This window comes from Myripristis murdjan, chromosome 1 (assembly GCF_902150065.1).
Source record: "Myripristis murdjan chromosome 1, fMyrMur1.1, whole genome shotgun sequence".
Taxonomy (NCBI): domain Eukaryota; kingdom Metazoa; phylum Chordata; class Actinopteri; order Holocentriformes; family Holocentridae; genus Myripristis; species Myripristis murdjan.
The window spans coordinates 7,281,323-7,299,501 of record NC_043980.1 but is presented as its reverse complement, the minus strand read 5'-3'; the positions used below and the strand labels follow the sequence as shown (position 1 = coordinate 7,299,501).

Below are 18,179 nucleotides of genomic sequence, written 5' to 3'. Positions count from 1 at the left end.
ACTCTGCAATGTGTAGTTTATGTTGCAGGATTTTTGGGAGTTTCCAGTCAATCAATTCTCCCTGCCATTTGAAGCTGCCAACCTGCAAAGTTTCCTGGTGCATTTGGATAAATGTGAGTGAAAGGTTGCACCCTGTTGCTGTATTTCCCCCTGCTGCAGGCACACAGGTGGTTCGCTATCCCAGGGTGGAGTTGGAATCTGTTGTGCCAAACTCTCATCCTGAGACATACGTCAATCTCAGAGGTCAGTCACCAACAGAGTGGTGGGAAAGTTCATCCATAAAATATAAATGGACAGAAGAGGTGTCTTGTCCTGTCTTGACTCATCTCATCTCTCTCTTCTCTTCTTTCTTCTCCTCTCTTCTCCTCCCTTTTCTTTCCTCACCTCCCCTGTTCCATTCTACTCTGTTCCTCCTCCCAGGTAACCTGCTGGCGGACAGTATTGACAACGCGATCAGTGATGACTCCCTGGCCTCTTTGATCCGGATGCCTGGCGGCTGTGTGGAGCAGAACCTGGCCAGCATCACCTTGCCGCTCATCGCCACGCTCTACCTGGAGCGAAGTGAAGACTGGGAGAGCGTTGGGGTGGAGCGCAAGGCCGAGGCCCTCCGATACATCAGGAGAGGTGATGGACAGGAAGAGAGTGCAGCGATGGGAGCTAGATAACAAACTGGACAGATAGATGAATGAATGACTGGATGGATGGATTAAGAATGTATGGTTGGTGGGCATTTAGATAAATTGGTAGATGGATGAGTCAGACTAGTGCGGACTAGAAAGACCGACGCATACGAACTGATATAGCCCCTTGGATAAGAGCCGAAACGTCTTCCTAAGACAAATACAAGTCCAGTTGCCTACTATTCAATTTGCCCAAAGGTAGATGGACTTCTGTGTTTGTATGGATGAATGAATGAACAGCTAAATGGATAGCTTAATGGATGGTTAAGCAACTACAAGGAGTTTCATGCAGTTTGCATGTGCATCTTGTCAAGTGCTACATTTACAGCTTCCTTAATTTTGCTTTCACAACATGGCCACATCAAGATCTTTACGTCACGAGGCGGCGGTGCTCACGTGAAATGCAGCCTTTATTCCAGGAAACACTACCGATTTTGTCCACAGGGGCCGCCAAAATCAACACAAAGTGAAAGCTCCAAATAGTTGCTTGGAAGAACGTATCTATAGATGGACTGAAGTTTATTTAGAGCTCAAAATCAGTATTTACAGTCTCAAAGGGCCTTACAGGTGCAGAAGTTTATAACAACCCCTGACTTAACCCTCATATAGTGGACAAGAAAAAAACTTTCTCTGATACCAACAGATGAAACACAGAAAAAAGAAGGAAGAAAACTTTAGAAGAACCACAGAGAGAGAAAAGAAAATTGCAAAACACACCAGCTAACATGTGAAAATAACAAAACAAGCAGCAGGAGGACTTGATGAATATATGTTTGTTGAGGAATGGATGGGTAAGAGTCTGGAGCGAGGTTGCTGTCATTCCTCCGCGTTGACAGAAAACAGAATACATGTGTCTCTGACTCATACACGTCCCATCTTGAGAGTATCCCATGTGGCTGTGTATTTACAGGTTATGAGAACCAACTTGCCTACCGCAAGAGTGATGGCTCTTACCCCCCCTACAGGAACCAGGGCTCCAGTACATGGTACAGTCTTTACATTACATTTTAGGCATCAAGTACTCACTCATAAAGTCACTCGTAAAGCGGTTTGGTATTTTTCTTTGGATTTACCATTAATTAGGCTTCAGTTTCTGTTCGTAGCGGTTTTATCTTTGTCTTGACAGTAAATGTCACATCATGTGGCAGGTAGAAAGCAAAGAAGGGAACATATCAGTCATTCAGTGCTTGACATAACCGCTCTGCAATTATTTCCTTTTTTCAAGTGAATCTTATCGCCAAATTCTCACTTTTAACTTGACCGAGAAAACTTAGTTGTGCTTGTCTGTCAGTTTGTCAGCAGGATGTCTCCAAAACTTAGGCACCGTGGTGAATTGATGATGATATAAAGATTATTTTTGCGGTGATCGGCACTTTCATAACCAACAAACTAAAATTAAAACCAAATCAAAGCCATAAGAGTTGTTATGGATCCCACCGGAGTTCCAACATCAGCCCACAACTGCTGTGATTGGTCATAAAATTTGCTCCCATGTCGCCCATTCGCTAAAAAAAGCTTGACATAAATCCTCATCCAACCATAACCCTGACCTTAACCAAGTGGGAAGCCATAATAACTTATGAAACAGAGAATTGTTCAGCATTTTTCAGTCACAGGTTAACTCATCAAACTGTAATGACACACACTTCCTAAACTCAGTAACGTAATCTGATTATTTCTAGTAACTTTCAGATTGGTTTTCCATTTTTGAGATGCACTGGTAAATCTACAGCTAAGAAAAAAAAACGAAGAAATTGCAAACATCAAGAATATGTTAAACTGTTAAATGTGTCTTGTTACTGCACGGCGCTGAGAGCATGCGGACGTGATGTGCTTTTACAAATGTTGGCTGATCAGATTTAACTCTTAAACGCCAGGATCACGGCCTACGTGGTGAAGGTTTTCTCCATGGCTCACTCTCTTGTTGGCATCGACGAGAAGCAAGTGTGTGATGCTCTGATCTTCCTGCTGAAGAACAAGCAGATGTCCATGGGCCACTTCAAAGAGGACAACCCAGTCTACAGCACCACCATGACTGTGAGACACAAAAGCAATACTATTATTTTATCATTATCAGTATTATTACAGCAGTTAAGATTTAATGCCCACTTGATATATAGCTATGTAGGATTTTTATAAATGATTCAGTAAGACCCTGACTTCCCTTTGTGTGTGTGTGTGTGTGTGTGTGTGTGTGTGTGTGTTCAGGGCGGTCTCCGTGGCAAAGAGGCTGAGACGACTCTGACGGCCTTCGTCCTCATAGCATTGGCTGAGGCCAGGGAGGCAGGGATCAAGTGCAGCGGAGACATTGACATTCGGGTAACGCATTCACAAAAACCTCCAGTGTCACTTTGAACTGAGTTGGAGGAATCAGAATCAGAATCAGACAACTTTATTTATCACCAAGGGGCAATTCAGTTTAGCAGTGTACCCGGACAGGGACAGGCAGATCGATACTGTGGAACCGATACTCTGTTACTCACAAGTTACTCATTTGGCATCAATTCCTTAAAAAAAAAAAAAATACAATAATAAAATTACATAAAAACAAAACAGGGATGGCTGCAACAATTTCAAACGTTGTCAGTACTTTTGTATAATGTTTGTGCAAATAAACAGCCCACACATATAAACTGGTCTGTGGAAAACCTATGATATGAGACCCAACTGCGCACAGAACGAATCACAGAGAGACTGGAAACAAGAAAACGCAGCGTGGTGTGCTGTTACTGATACAAACACATCAAGATGCACAATTTGTGATGTAAAGGTCCCACCCAGCAGTAACACCAGTAACCTTTTTAAGCGTTTGAAATCACACCCCGACAGTTTCAAAGAAGCTGAACAAAAGCGACAAGAGGCTCCAAGTCTCCTGCAGCTCCCTCTGTTCCAAGCTTTTGTCATGAACCTTAATGGATGTGCCATGAATGAATGATTAAATAAATAAATAGATAAATAAATATTACGTGCAATGACCTTTTTTCCCTAAGAATGACTGTTATTTTAAAAAAATGAGACACCCATTTTATCGGTATCGGTAATATTTTAACAAAATATATCAGTATTGAATTTTAAAAGTCTGGTATTGCCCATCCTGACTGATTGGGAAAAGGAAATCACCACTCGGTCAGTGTTTTAGTTCATGGGCGTCAGAGTCAATAAAATGATTTTGGTAGTTTTGAGAGGCATTTGTATTGTGTTAACCCTGATTCATGTCCAGCAGTTTTTTTTTTTTTGTTTGTTTGTTTTGTTTTTTACTATTGTTTACCATTGTTTTTATTAATTACTGTTCAATTGTCTGTTAAACATTTTTAAATTTTTGTTTTGAAATGTTCATTATTATACTCGTTGGTAGTAGTCCTTGGCCTAGTAACAGTAGTAACTGAAAAATATTTGAAAAATAAGATAAAGCATAGTCATTTAGACTGTAGCTGTATAAATGGAACTATAGCCCTTGTTTAAATGTGTGTATTTTTAGTCATATGTGGACTTGGAGTTTTTAAGTCAAATCAAATCAAATCACACTTTATTTATATAGCTTTTTTTTTTTTTTTTTTTTTTTTTTTTTTGTAAAATTACAATACTAAGTGCTTAACAATACAATGGAAATAAACCAATACAGTGAAGATACAACCATGCATAAGTAATGATAAAAAAAAAAATAGGAGGCATGATAGAATAGAGACCAGTGAGGCGCAGTAAAAGAGGGATCAAAGATAATAATGATGATTAGATAAGATAAGATATTCCTTTATTAGTCCCACAGTGGGGAAATTTCAAGCATTACAGCAGCAAAGTGGATAGCAAAATATGAAGCATAATTTACAATATAAACAGATAATAAATAGCAACAAGCAATATAAACACTATAAACAAGGAATACAGAAAAAAATAGAAATATGAACAATTTAAACAACATAAGAAAATAAACTAAACCTGAGGAACAACCCGCTCCAACGGAGGTTCAGAGTTAGCGTGAAACCATGAGACCAAGTGACAGAACCCGACGCCTGGTACTGGGATTCAAGAACTATCCAAACTTGATCTTGATGATGATAATAATTCATTCATTCATAGTGGCAGAGGTAGTCAGGGTTGTATGAAGAGTAAAAAACATTAACTGTAGGAACAGTAACTGACATTAACATTAGCTGTAATAACAGCGGTAACCGTTTTGATTGTAATAATATGATTTGTGTTTTCTGTAGGCGTCCATCCGTAAGACGGCTGACTACCTGAAGAGGGCGCTGACGAGACCGCTGAGGAGGCCGTACACGGTGGCCATCTCCTCGTATGCGATGGCTCTGATTGGAAAAGACGCACACTTCAACCCTGTGCTCCCCTTACTTGCAGCAGCATCTCCAGGTGTGCACTTCTTTTTTCTTCAAATGATGGTCATCTCCATCTCTTCCATCTATCTCTTTCCTTCCACTGATCCATGCGTCTTGCTTCCTCTCTGAATGCGGATTTGGCTTCAGGTGGCTCCTCAGTGGGTTAAAACCAAACAAGCACCATTTTCACACAAATTAATCTGCCAGTCAGGCTTTATTTTGACCAGAGCTCCCTCTTCGTTATTCAGGTTTTGTCAGTTATTTAACTGTGTGTTTATTGCAGTTTTGTTTGTTTTTGGGTCCACCTGCTGAGGTGTATAAGATTATTTCTCTGCCTCTGAAAAACTTTATATAACTAATGCCAGACTTATGGGCATGATATTTGTGTGCTTTTTTGGTCAGTCAAATGGAGGTGATAAAGCGATAATAGAATCAGAAAATCTTTACTGATCCCCAAGGGGAGACTGGGTCAGTTGCAGTTGCTCAAATTCTCAAGAGAAGAATAAAATTATGAAAAGATAGAGAGAAATGTGAAATATAAAAATATGTGCCCTACAAATTTTAAGAAGTATGTGCACTATGTATATGTTGTATCAAAAGTATGTGCATTATGAAGTCTCAATATGTATGGAGTGTTTGTACTGTTTCTGCCTCTCTTAGCTGGGTCTTGACCATAAAACAACCAAAGAGACATACTAGTTGGTAGACTGATTGCAATTCAATTTGAATACTTTGTCATTTGTCAACAGGCAAAATAATGTTGTTATCCACCATGTTGGCCAGTGTCGCTTCACCAGCATTCCTCTTTCCCCAAGATGATTATCCAATGTGAAGGAGTGTTCAGATGGAGTTTTCGGCAGGAGAAAGTCATACACCCAACAAAACCTGAATGCACAGAAAGGTTCTCAACTATGGAGTTACACAGATCGTCCTGCTGTATTTTTTCCAGATAAAAGCAGGTGGCATGACTCGGAAAACCACCTGTTCACCCTGGAGGCGACCGGCTACGCCCTGCTGGCCCTGGTGAAGCTCGGGCGCATGGAGGAAGCTGCAGCACCCTTCAAATGGCTGAACGACCAGCGGAGGAGAGGAGGAGGCTTCGGTTCCACTCAGGTACCACCAGGGGGTGGCCTGGAGGCTGCAGCTCCTCTAACTTGTAAAAGTCTCTTTAAAGTCCCCATGAAATGATCTCAAAGTACGCTAAATAGTGGCATCATCCTGCTCTAGTGGGTGTAAATTAAAATTTCAACCAATAAAACCTTCACAGTTCTTTAAACATCTTCTCTCATCCACCTTTTCCCTTCAAAATAAAATTCCCTGCCAAACTGATACCCTGTTGGTTTGCACTTGTGAATGATCCTGCTGATCCAACTATCTCAGAGGGATCAAGTTGAGGCAGTAGCTATGACTTGGTGAACCTCCTTTAATGAGGTTTGGAAATGGCAATGACAAAAGTGCAGAGCGGCTTCTGAGATTGTAAAAGTGTTGAGTAACCTTTGCCTCTCCCTTCAGCCCACCATGGTGGTGCTCCAGGCCCTGTCGGAGTACCTGATCAACAACCCCCCTCCACTGGACCTCAGCCTGCATGTGGACGTCAGGGTACCGGGGCGCAGTGACCTCCGCTACCATTTCGAACCCAAAACCTCCTACGTGGCACGCTCCTCCAAGGTAAAGGAGACGAAACTCAAAGCGAATGCAATGAAAAATGCATTTGTCGTTATAGATCGATACCATTTCCCCAAAACATTAAATTTCAGGTATACTTAAAATCTCTTTTCCGAGCATTTCACCAATGATGTCCTCTTGCTCTCTGGTGTTTTTTGTAGGTGCCACTGGATAAGGAGTTTGAAGTTGAGGCTCGAGGGAATGGACAGGGAATACTGGAGGTATGACAACATGACCGCCTCTTTAAATGGATATTACTGCAAAAAAAGTGACTCAAATTTTTATTTTCACTTTTAACGTACGGCTCAAGTTTGCCTGTCCCCTACAGCAAAATTGCACTTTAGTAGCCTGTAGTTCCCCTGGCATCCACATGGTGGTGAAACATCCTCATCAATCATTATGTGCCTCCTGGGGCTGCTAATACAACACTGTATTTTTTCCCTTCCACTCATATCTCTAGCACTGCAAAACACCTCTTAGCACATAAACAAATATGAACAAAGCAGAATTTGCCAATATAAAATAAAACAACCTGTCCCGGGGCCCATCATTGGATGAAATGTTCTTGTTTATTCCTATTTGAGTCAGAAGGTGGATCCAACCAGATATTATATTCACAATTCCCCCCCCCCCCATACATGTGTACACAAACTTATATATATATATATATATATATATATATACACTACTCACAAAAAGTTAGGGATATTTGGCTTTCAGATGAAATTTATGGAAACTGTAAAAAGTTCACGCTACAGTGATATTATATCATGAAAGTAGGGCATTTAAGTAGAAGCATACACTGGTGATTTCCTCATCTCAAACAATTTCTTGAAACAAAAGCCAACAACAGTGGTGGATATACCACAACAAAAAATGTCAGTGTCAATAACTTGTCATGTGCCCTTGAGCATCAATTACAGCTTGACCACGACGTCTCATGCTGTTCACAAGTCGACTTATTGTCTGCTGAGGCATGGCATCCCACTCTTCTTGAAGGGCGGCCCTCAGGACATTGAGGTTCTGGGGTATAGAGCTCCGAGCCTCTACACGGCGACTCAGCTGATCCCATAGGTTTTCTATGGGATTCAGGTCTGAGAAAGTGCAGGCCACTCCATCTGAGGTACCCCAGTCTCCAGCAGCCGTTCCCTAATGATACGACCTCGATGAGCTGGAGCATCAAACACCTGATGTGAATTTTGCCGTTAAACTCCTTGTTAGAGAACAGCAACTTGTGCAAAAAGAACTGAAACACTGAACAGTTGGACATGTGCATTCAAAAGTTTACGGAAGGTCACATTAAGTTCACCTGTAAAGGTTATGATGCATTTTAGGTTCATCCTGAAATTTCACCCGAAAGCCGAATATCCCTAACTTTTTGTGAGTAGTGTATATGTGTGTGTGTGTGTGTGTGTGTGTGTATATATATATATATATATATATATATATATATACACACCACCATGTGGACTCATATATCTACCAAAACTCAATTTTGCTTTAAGAGTAGAGCCAGACTCCAAATTTTGTGAAATCCAAATTCAAAGCTTGGGATAAATAATCATAAATACATGGTTGGCAATGTGGTTGTCAGTCAGTTTTTTTCCTGAAATTTATATTTTTTTTTAACATACAAGATATTTATCCAACAGTAGATCTGTAGAACTTCTCTCTTTTTGTATTATTGATTGGTACTAATTTTTGTCTCTTGGGTGTTTCCTTGTTTTGCCTGCGGCGTCTCATCCTGATGACCTCAGGTTGTGACTTACTACAACCAGCTGCACGAGGTGGACGAGAAAATGCCCTGCAACAACTTCGAGCTCAGCGTTGCCATCGCAGAGTCCAGCGGTAGCTGCAGTTCTGACTGCTCAGCAGAACTTATAACAGCATCATAACACATAACAACGTCTAACGCGATGGATAACACAGCATAACATCAGGCACATTAAGATAATCCAAGAAAAAAAAATAAAACTCAGATATTCTCTGAGATTTAGGTGCTCTTTTTTCTTTCTTTCTTTTTTTGGATAACATTGCTTCACTTTGCTGAATCTGGTTCTTGGCTTTTAAAAGAAAAAACACTTTTCAGAGTTTTTTTTTCCTTGTAAATTTTTGACTTCCTAATCGCAGAATTTTTGATTTTTTTTTCTCATAAATTTGTGAGTTTTTTTCTCATAAATTTACCACTTTAATCTCAGAGAATATCTGAGTTTTTCTTGGAAATTTAATCTCAAAATTCTGTTTTTCTTTCTCTGAATATTAGCTCCATATTTTTTTCCCCCTACAATGGCCCTAATATGCAGTCATACAATCCTGATCAATAACATAATGCAGTGTAAAGCATATCATGTATGGGGATTATTATGCCATTACCTCATTAATAATTACATTACAAACTTGCAATGCAGTGAGAATAAAAGCAGTCATGTGCATTCACATCGAAAGGACAAAATGTCCAACCATGGTTAGTTCAAAAAATGATTTTGTGTTTTTCTTCTCCACAACAGAGAAGCCTCCAGCAGATGTGGAGAAATCTTACGAGATCACCATCAAAGTGAGGTGATTATTGTTCTGGTGCCTCCTACGTCTTACATAATGTGTGTGTGCAACAGCTGGGGGTGAAGTGCCTTGCTCAATGATAGTCCAACAGTGGAGGGGTCCGTGTTTTCTGTCCATCATACCTCTTACTGCATATCTCAGACACCAGCGGTCCAGTTTGACTAAATGCTGGAGATTATACATTTAGCCACTGCTCATTTTAAAAAACTATACCAATTGGCCTAATGGGGCCTGAATTTTTCATTTACAACCTGCCTGATTGATATGAAACTATATGAATGGTTGTCGTTCCAAATTACACCGAACCTCCAAATCTTTTAAATTATATTTTAGGCACTCACAATGCAACTGAACATTACCGTATGTACCAACCATGCAACATGTTCAAGTTCAACATTCACCAAAATCACCAAATCACCAAAAAGAACTACCAGGCCAGCCCTAGTTATATAGTTTATATTTTAATTATTTAAACTGCCCCACAATTCCATCTCTGTTGTAATACGGAAGCCAAGCAATGACATTTCGTTGCCAAAATCTCACTGCTGTGTTTTTTTGTGCAATGACAATAAAGAAGGTCTAAAGAAAGTCTAAGGAGGGTGCAGTGTGTGTGCTGAGTGTGTAGTTATTTTCTCAAATTTGGCAAGAACAAATTTAAAAACCAGATCAGTGTCTATTGTATAAGGATTAAATCTGTTGTAGGTGTTGTGTCTGATTTATGGCTGTGCAAACTGAAAAATGTATTGCCAAAGTTTCAAATTTCAAATTTATAGCCGTAGCCTCAATAACCTAGAAAGCCTAGCCTTAGCCTTTCTTGCCTCTCGCCTCTAGCCTTACACACAAACATTCTGATCACTATTTTGTGAACATGAATCATGAACTTTGTGTGTATGTTCATGTCCTCTCAGGTTTACTATTTTACTTTATCTTCATTCTCTTCCTCTCTCACAGAGCTTTAGGACCCATGGATGTCAGGATGGTGGTTCTGGACATCAGTCTGCCCACTGGCTTCACCCCAGATAACTCTGACCTGGAGATGGTAATCAGCACCTAACACTCGTTTTCAAATAGCAGCAGTGTAGAAAAAAAAAGAGCTTTTAGGGTCAAAACCACTGAAAAATGTTTCACTATCTCATTAACAATGTACTATGTTAGGTTTTTTGAATATTTTGTTTAAAAAAAAAACAAAAAACAAAAAACAAACCCTTACTAGAATTGTTAATTAAAGTGGTGTGCCAAGCAGAGAACCAACACAAGTGAGGATTCAATACATCGCTATGCAAAGTCCTGTAATGTGCTGTTGTTGTTGTGCTGTTTTGGCTTTGGAGAATGAAGCTTTTTTGCCTTCCTAACTGGATATGGATCCAAAATGAGTTGGAAAAGTGAGTTTACATAAGGAGAGACAAGTAGTTTTTGCTTGAAAAGAGAATATGAGTCAGAAAGTTTTTAAAACTAGAAATTTTAGCACCTTTGATGGTATTGATTAGTAATCCTGCACGTATTTTGGCCATTTTGTGATCTGAGGTAGTGAAAATTGTATTTATTGGCTCCTTAGACTTGCAGTAGCTAATGATTTCTCCTAGAGGGCGGTGGTAATCACTTTTCTGGGCCAGTGCTGCCAACTGATTCTCTTTGTGTGTGTGTGTGTGTGTGTGTGTGTGTGTGTGTGTGTGTGTGTGTGTCCAGCTGTCCAACTCAGTCGACCGCTACGTCAGTAACTTCCAGATTGTTGACAACCTGAGCGACAGAGGCTCGCTGATCCTCCACCTCTTCAAGGTAACGACACGAGAGGCTGCAGCAAGAAAACAGAGCAAAAAAAAAAATCTGTTTGTATCGATTTTCTCTGTGGCGTTTTCTTCTCTGCCATCCTGTCATCCATTCTGTTCTTTTCTGCAATATGTTCCTTTGCACGCAGTTCTGCTTTCCACTGTTGTGCTGTTGATTTGGTGTAATATGTTCTACCCTGCTTTACTCAATTGTCAATGACACTCCTCCTCTTCTTCTACTGGACTTTACTCAGCCCGTCTATGCTCCTACTCTGCTCTGTGCTGCTTTACTCCACTCTGCTGTTTTCACTTCCGCCATGTTTGTTTATGCTCTGTTCTCCTTTTGCAATGTTTCACCTTTCTTCTCTGTTCAACTCCGATTTTCCAAACTTACTCTACTCCACTTGACTCCTCTGTTTTCTCCTCTCCTCTCCTGTCCTATCAGGTGTCTCACAAAGAGCCAGAGATCCTGATCTTCAAGCTTCAGCAGAGCTTCAAGGTCGGCCTGCTGCAGCCCTCCCCAGTCACCGTCTATGAGTATTACAATCCAGGTAGAAAAACACAAAATTTCATCATCATGTCATCTCTTTACCACAATGGAAAGAAGCCTTGTGTTATCCTCAGTTTTTAAAACACATGTATTTATTTTTAGATTTGTGATTTGGGACCTTCAAGGGAGCTTTAAATTATGACTGAAATTACCAAATAGACTGAGTTGTTCAAATCACATTACATTAAAACTCGTTAATCCTTTTCTAGCCTCTGCTGTGCTGTTGTCTGTGGTAAAATTACAGACTTAACACAATACAAGGTGCAAATTATCTATGGCAAGAAAATAAATAATGTAATAAGTAAGGAGTCATCTTTGTTTTTTCATTTTGTTAGATAGATATTATCACCTCAGTGCAGGGCCGTCTCAAGGAATTTGGGGGCCCCAAGCAAAATCGAGCAGCGTGAACATCGGTGAAATTTGAGGAAATGTCTTTCTCTCGCCTGCTCTCTCTGTCAGACCACCGCTGCAGCCGGACGTACACACCCAGCGAGGACAAGGACGAGCTCGCTCAGATCTGCAGGGACGACGTCTGCCGCTGCACACAGGGTGAGACTGTGCACACGTCTGTAACCATGTGTGTGTGTGGTTTGTGGTTTGTGTGTGTGTGTGTCTGTGTGTGGTTTAACTGTGTCTGTAAACTCTAGGCGACTGTTGCGTCACCAAGGACGACAGCCAGAACTTCCCTGACAAAGCACGAGAGACGTTCGCCTGCCAGACCTTACACCACGGTACGCTCCTCGCTGTCACCCAGCTACACCACAGACACACACACACACACACACACACACTGCAGACAAAAACACTGTAATTAGACTGCATTGAAGTTGCTTTAAAAATCATATGATATGCCACTTAGTGATGCTGACAGTATCTTTCTTTCTTTCTTTCTTTCTTTCCTTTTCTTTCATTCCTTTTCTTTTATCCTTTTTTAACTTTCATAACTTTCATAATTCTCGCAATTATGCGAGAATTATGTGAGAATTATGTGAATTATATTAAGTCTATCTCTGATTAAAAAATAAGATAAAAATAAATCTTATTAATTAACTTATGTTATTATTTATTTATCAGTAACTTTTTTTTTTAAACTGTGTTTTACTGTGTTTGTATACTCAGAGTCTATATGAAAAAATGACTTATGGCCCTTGTTAGTATGTGCTAAACAGTATTACACACCGACTGTGGTGTTCTGACATGTGAAGGAGGCCCTGTTGCAGGTGTGTACGTCGTCTCATTATGTTTTCTCTGTCTGGGAAAAAAAAAATGAAACAAACATTGGCTTCCATGGTAGAAGAACAGAGGAAACTGGTACACTTTTTTTCATTTGAATAAAACAGGATTTCAAAGATTGAAAAAAATGTGTAGATCAAGTGTGCTGATCCGTAAATACATTTAATACTACTTAAATTAATTGGATTATTCCAGTAAGGTCATGCAAAGCCTTTATTCTTTTTCCCTTCATAACTAAACTCCTATGCCTGGTTGGTTGATTGTTTGATTGATTTACTGATTTTATTTGACTAATTAAAAAATACAGTACACACATGAGCATACAATAAAATAAAATAAGTCAGGATAACAGTAAAGTCACAAGACTTATTTCCATTGTGGTCCTAGAAATTCATGGCAGGGAGGCAGGCACATTTTAAAAAAAAACAGCATAAAATGAAGATAAATAAAACCCGGAGGTTCAGAAACCCAACCTTAATACCTAGAGATGGATGTGTTGTCATGATAACCTGTTCAGCATCCAGATCTTCAGTTGTTTTTTTTTGTTTTTTTTTTAAGTGTTTAAAGTGTGAGCAGATTTTATTCTGTTTTGGATTTTTGCAGCTATGTAAATTTGGTTCATGGTATTTGGTATATTTGATAAATATCAGCAAAATAAAAGGGTAGGGTAGGAAAACCAGCGGTATAAATAAGGTAATGACTAAAAATGAGAATTAAACCTGCACTTGCAACTTGACCGAAAGGAGTAAAATTGTCTTTTAAGATGTGATGTTTAAAAAATGACACAGATTTTCTTCTTGTCCTCCAGTCTTCCAGGTGAAAGTCCTGAATGTCAGTCAGAGTAATTATGACAAATATGAGATGGAGATCACACAGGTTATTAAGCTGGGTGAGTCACTAATAATCCCCTAAATCCAAATTTACTTACAGTAATCTATACAAAACTGAAGCAACAAAAATTGTTAAGACATGTTATCAAATGTTAATATTTGTTCATGGTTTTGTGTTTAAAATAGCACTGATTGTGAGTGGTATGATTATAAGGAAAGAGTGTTAACTGTTTTTATGGATAAAAAAATGTGACATACTGCAGGTATAAAAAAGTCCAGTTATGTGTAATTCCAAATCTCTTCTTTCCACCCCACAGGCGTGGAGGCTGGGGTCGCGGCGGGCCAGAAGAGGTTTTTCATGTCCCATGGAAGCTGCAGAGAGGGCCTCAACATGCAAGTGGGCTCCGAATACCTGATCATGGGCCCCGAAGAGGACCAGTGGACCATAGACAGCGACACCAACAGGTCAGGAGACTGAATGACAGGAACCAGAAAAACACTGATTGGACTGTAAAATTCAATAGATACAACGTTGATCAATATTAACAGAGTGATCAAAGTTAAATCATCAGTATCCTTCTTTCTTTCATTTAAACACACTCCTCTGCTGCTCTAAACTCCTGTCAAGAAAAGAGGATAGGAAAAACTAATTTCCTGACAATTCTGCCTGTGCAATAACAAGTCAAGGCCAAACCAAATGGTGTAGTAATGTGGATAAATGTTATGGATAAAAATTATAATGTCAAACTGATATGTAACCTCGACACTGAAAATTGGATTGAATCTGAAAAGCATTAGCATTAAGCAGTCCACCAACCCTGTCACCCTTTGCAGGCAAACTTAAGCAATTATAGCAAAAATTGCCATAACAATTTGTCTCTTGGAAAAGTCTCTTCTTTCGAATCAGCTGCCTTGTAAATATATATTAACTGTTCTCTCTCCTTCCTTGTTTCTTCTTGTCAGGTTCATATATATATTAAGTAAGAACACGTGGGTGGAGCGCTGGCCTTCGTCTGCTGAGTGCTCGAGCAACCCCAGCCTCCGGGCTAAATGCATTGGCCTGGAGCAGGCTGCCTATGAACTGTCCTTCAATGCCTGCAGGGTGTAGAGGCCTACAGCCGCCGTCTGGGATCAAAATCTCTTTGTGCTGTTCTGTCTTTCGGACGGCAGACAAATCGATTGTGGACACATGGATTCAGTGATTTAATTTGGAATTGAGTCTGTGCAATAAGGTTATGGGATATCCTGAGATCAACCAGTTCTTGTTGATGTGTTGGTGAGAAATGAAACTGTTTTGTCTGTTATGGTCATACCCAAGATGTCATTCTGTAGTGTGCAATGGACATGCAATGAGGTAGAACCATGAGGTAGAACTGAGCACCACCAACAGACAGCACCCAAGTATTCATAATCAGAGCTAAGAACATCCTCAACAGTATTACACCTCTAACAAAATGTTACAGATGTTTTTAAGAGTATGCGTGGGGAAATTAGGGCATTGTAGCAAAATAATAGTATTGTTATCAGATTTACAGGACAATGTGTGTGTAGTTTACAGATCTATGAACTTACAAGCCAGTTTATGCAGAATGTGCAAATGAATCACTGGCTACATGTTATTAGATTGTCAAAATTATGAAAAGTCCCCTGTAAAGGAGGAAAAATATATAAAAGTACCAACAGTGAAAGGAAAACACTGCTTGTCTTTGTCTCTGCTTTCTTAATATTTTCATATAAGCCACAGTAAACTCTACCCTGATGAGGCTATTCCTCACCTTTTCTTCCATATTAAATACTATCCAATACAATCTGTCATTGATCATTTGTTCTCTGTAATGGATGTGATTTAAAATGTAGTGAAAGACAAAACTCAAGCACAAATTCAGTAAAAAGTAAAATTATTGACTTCAAAAATACTCAAAAAGGCTTCTCAGTTACAGAAGGTGAGTAATGTAATTAGTTACTTCCACCTCTATCAACAGTCCAAAGCCGGTTTTAAACCCAAATGACCTGGGTAAAGTATTACCAAGGGAACATTTCAAGGAAGTAATAAGGTTCCTTCAGCCCATCGCTGTCTGCATTTCCTCAAAAAGATCCACAAATATTCAGCAAATTATTCCACTGACATATGAAACATAGGCTGCTGTTTTACCCGTCATTTTTTACAATCATCAAGCATCAGGCTATTTCACCTATTTTAATCCCCTTGCTGAAAGACTACTGACACGTTTTACAGTATTATTCTCTGGAGCTCTTTTTTTTTTTTTTTTTTTTTGTAAAAATGAGTTGGGAAGCCCACGCCTCACTTTTATTTTGCTTTTATCAAAGAGAAATGTCCTCCCCTTGCCCACAAAACGGGTCCAGAATTGATACAGCAGTGCTTCCTTGTTTTATGAATGAAGCTGTAACTAAAGCAGCTGCACTGTGTGTTTGACCAATCAGAAATTTTTTGGGTGTGAGCCACACCCATTAAAGTTCCGGGATGATCTGAAAGTCATCAAAAAGTCAGTCAAAAAAAAAAAAAAAAATCCCAAGAACAGGAAAGTTCCTGTGGTTGAAATGGACCTTACAAGTGATTTTTTTTTTCTTTCTCCTCTTTTTTTTCTTTTCTTCTGGCTGCCAAGTTGCATGCTAGAGTGGAACGGTAATCATAGTAATACCATGCAGGTTACACAGTAATTGGAGGCTATAGTAATGTAGGATACATTAATTCAATGGCAGAGCTAGGGGATGGAAAGAGGTGGCAGCTGCTACTCTTAAAAAACAGGTCACCCCGAAATCAAGTGAACGCAGCATGATGTGTGTGGAAATCTATGGACAAGTTCAAGAGGGTTGAGACTCTGCTAATGCACTTTTTCTCTGACTCACAGCAGTCAGTAGTCTTGGCTGGGCTCTAACTGATACATTGTATCATTAGAATGGAACACTGAGCACACATGAACTGATACATTGTAAAACTGGAATGGAACACTGAGCACACATGAATTGATACATTGTATCAATTCAGTGCAGTCTTTTGGAGATCGGAGGCTGTGCTGACCACTTGCTAAACAGATTAGAATACATGGCAGTCATTGAGGATAAATTCTATGAAATTATGACTACATTCGATTCCAAACTGCTGTCAGTGGTGCCAACCAGAATACCAAGTCGCTGTCCATGGTGCTGACCGGATTTATTGTGTTTATGTCGCTGTCTGCGGCGCTGACCAGGTTATCGTGGTTTAAGTCGCTATCCGTGGTGCTAAGCAGAATGTCAAGTCGCTGTCCGTGGTTCTGAACGTATTAGTTTGTTGATGGCGCTGTCTGTGGTGCCGACCAGGTTATTGTGGTTTAAGTCGCTGTCCGTGGTGCTGAACTGAATATCAAGTCGCTGTCCAGGGTGCTGAACAGATTAGTGTTTGTTTCTGTCACTGTCAGTGGTGCTGACCAGGTTGCCATGGTTTAAGTCACTGTCCGTGGTGCTGAGCAGAAAATCAAGTCACTGTCCGTGGTGTTGAACAGAATATCAAGTCGCTGTCCGTGGTGGCGGGAGGCGTTGTGCTGGGAAGCAATTTGTCGGGATGCGTTGTGTTGGGAAGCAGTGTGTCGGGAGGCGGTGTGTGAGAGGTGGGAGGTGGTGTGTCGGGTAGCGGTGTGTCAGGAAGCAGTGTGTCGGGAGGCGTTGTGTCAGGAAGCGGTATGTCGGGAGGAGTGAGGCGATGTGTTGGGAGGCGGTGTGTCAGAAGGCGGGAGGCGCAATAGCGCAATAGCCTATGCATTATCACCCTCTTCTGGTTAGTGATAGAAATTAATTGTCCACAGACAGTCAATAATTAGATAGAATAATAATATTTTTATTATATGACAGTGGCGGGCCGCATAAAAATGACGCATGGGCCGCGGGTTGAATATCCCTGATGCACATCATCCTGATCCACATTAGCCTGGTCAGCACCATGTTGTCAGAATAGGCGTTGCATGTTGAGGTGAGCAGTGAAGACATGAACTGATACTCTGTGTCATCAGAGAGAAACAATGGAACAGAGTGCTTTCATGCAACAACAGGGTCGTATATTTCGGCAATAATTCTCCAACTTCAACAAAATGCTTACATTTCAAATTTTTAATGACTTCAGCCTCATAATATTAAGGCCAATATTTTTTGTTTCTAGTCGACTAAACATCCAAAACAAGCAAAGCAACTTAAAAAAGCAATTTAAAAGTGTGTTGATTGGTTTAATGTTTTTTGTAGGACTGCAGATGGAAATTAGCTTCCCTGCTAAATCTGGTGCACTCATCTTTTTATTCTTGTGAATAACTTATGAAAGTGCACACTGTCCTTTATAAATTTAATAAATGAAAATATAAATAAAATAGATATGTATGTAATGTGTGTAATATATTTACTATTTCTGGTGGTAACTCATGAATACCGATACATTTTTATCCCTTTGCTTCAACTTTTGGAAAGAGGCATATTCTTAAGAGTTGTTGCATATATATAAGCAAAAAACACAAAGCCAAATGATTTTACATACAGTTCTTCACAATATACTGTGAATTGCTGCATGTTGTGTCCTGAGA

At 39.9% G+C, this 18,179-nt stretch overlaps 1 protein-coding gene across 1 annotated transcript in view; it reads left to right on the top strand.

The window, feature by feature from the left end:
- Window positions 1-15,285, top strand: part of LOC115358146 (venom factor-like) — a 44,137-nt gene extending 28,852 nt beyond the window's left edge. The window contains exons 23-41 of the mRNA XM_030049997.1: window positions 160-243; window positions 421-624; window positions 1,591-1,666; window positions 2,558-2,717; window positions 2,889-2,999; window positions 4,889-5,045; window positions 5,961-6,124; window positions 6,524-6,679; window positions 6,838-6,897; window positions 8,434-8,524; window positions 9,184-9,235; window positions 10,187-10,274; window positions 10,922-11,011; window positions 11,447-11,552; window positions 12,011-12,100; window positions 12,199-12,282; window positions 13,593-13,673; window positions 13,932-14,079; window positions 14,578-15,285. Coding sequence (XP_029905857.1) covers window positions 160-243; window positions 421-624; window positions 1,591-1,666; window positions 2,558-2,717; window positions 2,889-2,999; window positions 4,889-5,045; window positions 5,961-6,124; window positions 6,524-6,679; window positions 6,838-6,897; window positions 8,434-8,524; window positions 9,184-9,235; window positions 10,187-10,274; window positions 10,922-11,011; window positions 11,447-11,552; window positions 12,011-12,100; window positions 12,199-12,282; window positions 13,593-13,673; window positions 13,932-14,079; window positions 14,578-14,722 — 2,147 coding nt within the window. The 3' untranslated portion in view covers window positions 14,723-15,285. The remainder of the gene's footprint in view (window positions 1-159; window positions 244-420; window positions 625-1,590; window positions 1,667-2,557; window positions 2,718-2,888; window positions 3,000-4,888; window positions 5,046-5,960; window positions 6,125-6,523; window positions 6,680-6,837; window positions 6,898-8,433; window positions 8,525-9,183; window positions 9,236-10,186; window positions 10,275-10,921; window positions 11,012-11,446; window positions 11,553-12,010; window positions 12,101-12,198; window positions 12,283-13,592; window positions 13,674-13,931; window positions 14,080-14,577) is intronic.
- The last annotated feature ends 2,894 nt before the right edge of the window (window positions 15,286-18,179 follow it).